At 52.5% G+C, this 8,328-nt stretch overlaps 1 protein-coding gene across 4 annotated transcripts in view; it reads right to left on the bottom strand.

The window, feature by feature from the left end:
* Positions 1–233: 233 nt before the first annotated feature.
* The window catches only part of LOC112987231 (complement factor H), a 53,979-nt gene continuing 45,884 nt past the window's right edge, over positions 234–8,328 (bottom strand). For 2 of the 4 annotated variants that reach the window (XM_064515759.1, XM_064515760.1), the window contains exons 19-24: positions 7,934–8,110; positions 5,871–6,047; positions 3,455–3,637; positions 2,540–2,740; positions 1,516–1,710; positions 234–528 (exon numbers count right to left, since the gene is read on the bottom strand). In XM_064515759.1, the coding sequence (XP_064371829.1) occupies positions 515–528; positions 1,516–1,710; positions 2,540–2,740; positions 3,455–3,637; positions 5,871–6,047; positions 7,934–8,110 (947 nt within the window). In that variant the 3' untranslated portion in view covers positions 234–514. The remainder of the gene's footprint in view (positions 529–1,515; positions 1,711–2,539; positions 2,741–3,454; positions 3,638–5,870; positions 6,048–7,933; positions 8,111–8,328) is intronic. The other 2 variants (XM_064515762.1, XM_064515761.1) reach the window with 2 other exon arrangements.

Below are 8,328 nucleotides of genomic sequence, written 5' to 3'. Positions count from 1 at the left end.
ACCTGCCTGCCCTCATCTTACCCTTCCACCAAGTGCCAGGGAGCTCACAGCCCTTGCCATAAGCATGGGCGTCTGCCATCCAGAGACTGCCTCGAGCTGTTGAAAGGAGACGCCATTCACTTCTCGTCCTGATTAGGTGGTCAGAGCACTCACCTCGGCCACAACGCAAGGTTAATTTCCAGGTAGCTGCATGGAGAAGCAGTTTGGAACAGACAAGGCCAAACACACCCAGCTTGCTGGTGATCAAATTACTCGCAGGCTTTAATTCTTGTCTCGCTAGGCCACCAAAGCCAGCCTATTTCAGGACGCAATCGTTAATAAATGCGGCAATGAAAGCAATACGGAATGGTTAAAAAGGAAATGGAAACGCAATTAGACAATATTAAAAAGAAAAAAAGGTATCAGGAATTCAAACACAGAACACAGAAAATGCTGTGTAAGATTGGACTGTAATAACTGGGTTGGTTGAGGCATCTTCCACTTCTGCAGCCAGGCGCCTTCATGCCACTTCCATTTATCCCCACAGCCCTGCGGAGGGAAGAGAAAGAATGGGAGGAGGAGTGAGTACCACGCCTGGCGCACAGCAGTGCTTCCTCACAGTGCTGCACAGCAGATTTCAGCAAAGCCGCCAACGATTCACGTTGCATGAGTTTGGCTAGATTGAAAAGTGCAGGGAAGAGCCCAGTTCCCCAGGGCCCTCTGAATGGGAGCAGCTCAGTGACAGACACAAACCTGTACTTGTGCCAAGAAGGACCCTAAACCTGCCCCTCTGTGGACCCTTTGCTGCTGCTGAGAGCAGGTCTCCTGCGACAACTCCCAGCAATGCTGCAGTCCTCTCCTCCCACCACCAAACACAAAGCCCCATTCCCCAAAGGCTCCCGTGGCAGCCATGGAGCAAGCCAACGCAACAGTTCAGAGCAACCACAGCAAGCGGGGAAGGTCAGTGACAAGAGCTCTTCCTTCGTGGGAGACGGGAGCACCAGCAGCAAGTAACCCAAGCTACCCCATCTTCAGCAACAGTGTATGGTGCGCACATCACATGCCACTGCACTGAGTAGCCTGCAGGTAGCTAGTGTGTACTTGGTGGAGGAGGGAGGGAGCGGGCCACCCCCTCTGCCTGGCGCTGCGTGAGACTGGCCAAACGGCCCACAGCCCTGCGGGTGCTGGGGCAGGGAAAGAATGGGAGCCAAACTTCTCCCTGTGGAAGCACAGCCAAAGCTCAGCTGAGCTTTTGCTTCTCCACTCACAGACCTGGCCAGGCTGCAAAGAGCATGAATGTATTGTCCACTACTGTTGACACTCCTGTTGTGTTAGCGAGGTGCTGAGCCCTTCTCAGACACAGTGTCTCTCTAAGCACTGCCTGGTGGTTTTTACCAGGATGCTACAGGCCTCTGCCACTGAAGGGGCACAAAGTTGCTCTCTCAGCTGGACTTTGCCCTTCTGCCTAAGGAAAAAACCCAGAGCCTGGCAGGCAGGCAGGTGAGCTCAACAGCTTTTTCATCATGGAGGACTTACCGCATCTAGGATACTTGAAAACTCCATCCAAGCACTGTACTCTAAATTCCTCAGGGCTTGAAATTTTGTGGTGCCACCATGATCTGCATTCAAAGTAAATATGTTCGCTGGAGAGATAGCTGGAAGTGCTTGACAGGCTTGATTGTAGCTGAATATTGTTCTTTGCCATATCACGCTCAAGCACCGTACACTTCTCTGGAAAATGAGAAAGCACTTTGATTATTTGCCTGTAGACTCATGCTGGACAACTGATCCTCTGATGCTACAGCTACCCGCTGACTCCCCAAAAGACTTAAATCCTTAGCTGCTTTCCCTCAGGACTGTGGCAGTCAAATACTGGCAGATGAGTCTGAGGAGAAAAGCAGGGCAGTCAGGAGGAAAGGCCTCACACTTCCCTCAGGCAGGGCCAGGGCATCCCTCCTCGCCTGGGTAGAAAAGGTTTCTTCACTGCTGGCTCAGACGGCCCTTCTGCAACTGCCCTCACCTCCATTAACACACAGTGCAGGCGATGAAGGGCCAGATCTCACAGCTCCCAAGGCCCACCTTCTACTGAGGTCAGTTAGGCACAGGCTATTTTGTGGTGCACCACTGTGGCACAAGTTGCCTGCAAGACACAGGGGTGGCCAGGGAGGCCGTGGGGACATAAAACTTGCAAGAAGATCAGGAGACTCTGCAAAACCACTGAAGCAACAGCGGGGGACCTTCAGCACGACAGGGAACGGACACGCTCTTCTGCCTTGCCTGGAAGTGGCCAGACACTCGCAGCACAAGTAACCCTGACAGGTAATAACAGTTAGGCCCCTGGGTCCTTTCCAAGGAGTTTTGCCAGCTCATGTCTTCCAGGGCGGTGGCTTCTGGGGGACACCTCCCGTCACGGCCCACAGCTTTACAGGGGGCTCCCCCACCCTGGGGCTCTCGCGGTCTTTCCCCAGCCACACCTCCTACGGGCTCTCTCCTCTCAGCTGCCACAGTAAAAATGCAACAAAACAGCAGGGAGGCAGTGGCTGACTTGGAGATGACTTACTTCCTGGCTTGCAGTGTGGATACTCTAGCTTCCCCTCTACACACTGTACTCGGAATGGAGAAGATGCTGGGTCCTGCACATATCCTATTTTACACTGAAACTCAATAAAATCACCAGATGTCGAATACAGCTTGTTTCTTCTGGTCCATTTCAGCCCAATATTGTTTCTGTTCATATCCTCTTCAGATGCCGTACAAGCCACTTGAAGAAGGGAAGAGCAGATTGTCAGTTCATAGAGACACACCACCGGTGATTTGTTTCCCTAGAGCCTGCAGAAGCCCAGCCTAATCACACGTTCTTCATGGGGCAAAATGCTTTCAGCTCTTTGCTCTGACCCTCTGTTGTTTCAGGCAGGAAAGTTATTCACATCAAAGCCTAAGGGGAAAAGGACCATGCCTAAGACACCAGGCAGGACTATGGAGAGGCCTTTCTGCTCTGACGGTCACACACGACAGGATCCAACCACAGCTGAAGGGTGGGGGAAATTGCCAGGCGGCAAGGAACTTGCCCCCACTCCAGTTTCCCAGGACTGCCAGGCACGCAGACCCATCCTCCCCTCTCACAGCCTGCTGACCACAGCCGTGCCCCCAGCTCCAGTGCACTCAGGAGCCCTGCACAGTGATGGAGACAAGACCCCCTCACACAGGCTCACACTTGGGCCAAACTCTCCTCCCCCTCCTGCATCCATCTCAGGAGGCGAGACAGCAGGCACTAGAGGGGACGACGCTGGGGAACATCAAGAGGAATCTCCTCCTGGACAAAGGAAGAACCCACTGCTGTTCTCCCACGGCAACATCGCAGTCCCAGCACAAGTGCTGCTTCACAAGCGGCGCTGGAAGGGCCCTCAGAGTCCGAGAAAAAGACAACAGGAGGAGTCACACCGATTTCTGCCACGCGGCACACGCTTCAACATACCTAAGCAGACCGGGGGGGTTGTCCACTGCCCCTCAGTGCATGTAATATACTGAGATCCTTCCAGGACGTAGAGACTTTGGCACTTGTACTCCACAGTCGAACCTGGCGCATACTCTTGCAGCGGGAACGAAAGAAGGTCTCCATTTTCAATAGCTGGAGGTGGGCCACATTTTTCACCTCTCCCTGAAAGGGAATTCCCAAGTAGAGAGAAACCCATCGGTATTGAACTGCAATGGAGGCCTGGCCACGAATACCGCCAGGCAGTATGCTGGTAGCACTCCGAGAGACCAGGAGGAAAGCAGAGAGAAAACTGACACCTTGACACCAAATACCTGACACGGGAAAAAGAGCAAAAGGGAGTGTCTCGTTTCTCTGCTGCTGGCACTCACAACTGCCAATTCATCCGTTTGGCATCGCTGAAGTGTTTGCAGCTTGCAGCAGGCCTTTCTCCAGGACCACGCAGTGGTGTAGTGTGTTTGGCACAGCTCTTTCTGCAGAAGAGCCTGACACCCACCTCCTTCCTCTACTGCCTGAGCAGTGAGGGAAGGGAGAGAAATAACACAGGAAACTGGGTGTAGAAGGAAACCCAGAGGAAGGGCGGGGGGTACTAAAACACCGACTAGAGGAACAGCCTCTGCACCACTGCAGATTCATCAGAAAGAAGCAGAGAAAGGGAAGTACTTCTTTCTGCAGCAAGCTGTGAAACTGGGGAACTTCTGGACACAGGATGCTGTCGAGGCAGCAGGTTCGGAGAGGCGTTAGAGAAAGCCAGGCACAACAGCTCCACAAAGAGATCCTGAACAGATTAGGCAGGCCTGAACCCTCCAACATCCCTCATCAATCAACCAGTTGTGGCTGCTGGGACAGCACAACAGGAACGGACCTCAGCAAGCAGCCAGGAGGCTCACGGGCTCTCCCTAAGCAGCTCTCCCCACACTCCTCTGCTCGACACAGACTCCTTGGCCAGCAGTCTGCGGCTCTGACCAAGCACTGCCTAAATCCTTACCTCTCTTTGGAAATGCTGGAGCTTCGCCTGTCAAGGCCCCCTGATCATGGGAAGCCCTCGCAAACTGACAGAGATGACACCGGGGTACCCTCAGGGTACTCCAGCTCTCTGGGGGCTGTGTGCTCCTTTCTGTCCATGGCAGAGCTCCAGATTCCTTGTGTGCTCCCCTTTGCCACAGGACTTTATCTCAGCTCTGGCTATCATCAGTGGGTGGCACATGGCACTGCAGGGAAGGGGAAGGCCAGCCTGCTCTTCTGGGTCCTTTCATGAGGGCTCTTCTCCCAAGGACAAATCCCTGCACCACATGTCATTTGCCCTAGCAGGAACGCGTTTGTTACTGATTCCTAACTGTGGGATGTTTCCGTCTCCATACAGTATCCTGGCTGCAATGCAGTCTTCAACACCCTGCACTCGCTCAGCTGTCACCAGTTGCACGCTGTCCTTTGTGGATGCCCGAGAAGACTACGTGCATGCATTTGTGGGCAACTTGCTTGCATTTCTGTATGTTAGCTCTGATCTGAACTACAACCAAGGGGACCGCTGCACTCTGTAATGGGATAGCCCTCGGGCCCTGTGGGTGCTTATGGCCACGAGCAATGCCAGACAGGCAAGCATCAATCCATCACGCCTGCGTTTTTAACCACTTTTGAAAGTTAGCTACCTTCGCTTCACAGATTTTTTAACCCACTCAAACCCCACACTGCTGCAAAGCCTGGCCCTTTTTGCATTGGCAAAAATTCAGAGAAGACCCAGACCCTTTGGTACCACTAATGATGCTCCTTGCATTTGGCACCACATTCAGGAACCACAATACGGAGCCTGGTCTTCATTCATCTGCCCTCTCTGCACCCCTTTCAGCTCCCAGCGGGGTGCTGTTCCAGTGAAAGGTTGCTGCATTGGTGCAGGTGCCGAAACTTTCTGCCTGCCTGAGGAAAACTCATGGGAGTATCCAAGGCGTTCAGAAAGTCCTAGGCGCCAGATTTACAGAGTCAGTTTCAACATGGTATCTTGGCATGCTATTAGCTCACACATGAAATCCTGCTGTCACTTGACTTAATTCAGTGGCCTTCAACAGAGCAATGCATCTCTGCATCAGCGCTACAGTTCGCTCCTCTCAATGTCAACCAGCAGGGAAGCTGTGGGCCTTGCTCTCCAAGAGAGACAGCAGTAGTTCCTACTCTTTGCTTGTTTCTGAGTGTGCCAGGGATGAGGCATTTCTGCACAGGAAGGAGACTGAGATTTGGAGAAATAAATGCCACCAAGCCAGCCTCATGACAGTACCACCAACAAGGTTTTGGCCCCAAACAGAGCCACTCTCCTGCTCGGACCCAGGAGACGCAATTACAATCTCGTTACCAGAACAGGGGAATTTTCATAGGCTTGGTATAAAGAGAGAGAGAGAGAAACTACCTCTGCATTTTGGCAGCTCTGTCCAGGTCCCGTTCTGACAGGCCACAGTGGAATCCCCAGTCATCTGAAAACCTTGCCAGCATCGATACTGAGCTTCCTCCCCGGGCAAATACCTGGACTTTTTAACACCTTGAACTTTACCACCAGCAATTTCTGGAGGAGGTTCACATGTCACGTCTGAAAGGAGACAAAACCACATCTGCAGTCATTGAGGTGTTCCCGTGCATAACCTTCAGTTAGAGGAATCAATCTTGTTACTCCTCAAGCCCTGCAAGTTCTGTCCAGAGCTTCTATTGTCCTTCCAACACATTTTTTCTTTTTTTTCCCCTGCCATGACAGGTAGTGGTAAAACGCTGTGAAATGAATGCAGGGAATGTGAATTAAACCGGAAACAAGTCTTAAGAAGCTTGGCCCAGAGAGCACTGGAAACAGCAATTTCCACAGCCACTACTGCCTATATTGCAACATGCATAATACCACTGTCGCTGGGGATTTCAACCAGCCAGGTAGCCACCGGGTAGCGCGCGTAGCCAGAATAAAATCAACTGGCTACTTCTTGCGGCACACGGAAGACCACCTCAGGGTCTAAAAGAGGAAGACTCCAAGGAGAAGCATCCTGAAATGGAGGGAGTGAAAGCGTGGGTATTTGCAGGACTGTTCCTGCTGGCTGTGAACCAGGGGAGCTCAGCAGAGCTCTGAACAGGGTCCCAGATTGCAGTGGCACAAGGGACCTACAGCCCAGGAGGAGTCAGGAAATCCACAGCTTCCCCGGTAAGCCTCCACTTGTGGCAGACACAGGATGTCTGAATCACAGGTGCAGGAGACGAAGAACAGGAAAGAAACTGCCAGCTTTCCTGACTGCCTGTCTGCCTAGCACGCATCTTCCCATGGTGCCCTGCTTGTGCACGGGGGCCTCAACAAGACTCTCCCCCACAGGCCTCAGTAGCAAGGCCACAGCAGCTACAGCTCTGATGTCTTGTTCACTCCCTCAGATGTGATCTGTCCTCCTCAGAGGGGAGGGGAAAGGACTTTCAGGGCAGGGTACCAATGCCGTACGCAAAGTCTTTCTGCTCTTTGCTGTCAGCACGCTGTGACTCCTGCCGGCACCAGGGCCACAGCACTCCTGCTGTGGGGGAGCTGTCCCCAGTGGGTCACAGTTCCAAGAGTTCACAATGGAGAGAGCAAGGAGGGGTGACAACAGCAGCAGAACACTCTCTCTGGGACTCTCATGGCACAGCAGGATCAGCGAGAGTTACTAGAAAAACCTAGTGTTTTTGTAGCTCCACCTTACAGCACAACAAGCCTGCATTAGCCTTCTCGCCAGCCCACGTCCTTCCCCAGGGAAGGCTGGCATTCCGGAAAACCACAGAGGTGGCAGCGGAGCTGGCGCTCTGCTGAATGGCGGCGCTCTGGAGCACCGGCACTGCTGGAGGAGCTTGTCACGCTGCGCTGCTCACAGGTGGCAAGTGTGGTCGGCCCCGTGGAGGCGTGGCAGAGCTAAGCAGCCCTTGCTCACCCTGCAGCCACACACTGGGACAGGGGACAGGAGCAAAGCACAATTCCTTTGCACAGGAATGCTCTTCTCATTTCATAGCCCTAGGACAGCTGCATGCTTCAGCTCTGGAGTCTCTGCTGGCATCTGCATCAGTCAGCGTGGAGCTTTGGAGAAGAACAGCCATTTCGGCCCTCCACTACATCCCCCCACGCCCATACTCCCAGACAGCTTTGAACAGAACAGGAGAGCCCTTACGCATCGTTCTGTCAAAGTCCCAAACAATGGCATCCTCCGGGGAAATACAGCATCGTGCAGGAGAGTGCCAAATGGGCAAATTACAGGCCCAGTTTCTTCAGGCAGATTATTGTTTGTTGATGAGAAAGTCCGCAGTGTTGCTAGAAACAATCTGGCTAAGCCAAACTCAAGTGCTGTGCAAGAGAGCAACAGCAAGTACAAAGTTGTGGTGCACAAAGAAAGCAGCAGTAAAAGAGAGAAAGTCATTGGAGCATTCAGGTAAAAATACAGTCCCCTCTATGCTAACAGGCAAGATGAAAGTACGACCTCCTACCTCTGCAAGTTGGTGCTTGTGACCATTGTCCATTTGTACAAGTGACATAATTTACACCCATAATCTGAAAATTGGTTTCACATTCATACTGCACTCTGGCACCAGGCAGATACCTCTCGTGTTGACTGCTGGCAGTAGAAGCTCTGGGAACTTCAGGCGGGGCTCCACAGCTGGCGTCTGAAAAGAGAAGTGCATTTAAGAACAGGAGCACAGCCGTACCTTTGCCACAGAATACTGCATTCAGGAACACCATTAATCGTCACGAGCAACAACTGCTTGCCTAATTCAAGATACTACGGTTTTTAATCTGCAATGTTTCACCAGGCAGAATTCTTCTTCCCTGTAGCGACTAAAAGGAGAAAAGGAATTGCAGAGACTGGACAAATCAAGGGACT

Source organism: Dromaius novaehollandiae, chromosome 8 (assembly GCF_036370855.1).
Source record: "Dromaius novaehollandiae isolate bDroNov1 chromosome 8, bDroNov1.hap1, whole genome shotgun sequence".
NCBI lineage: Eukaryota > Metazoa > Chordata > Aves > Casuariiformes > Dromaiidae > Dromaius > Dromaius novaehollandiae.
This window is presented reverse-complemented; position numbering and strand designations above follow the sequence as displayed.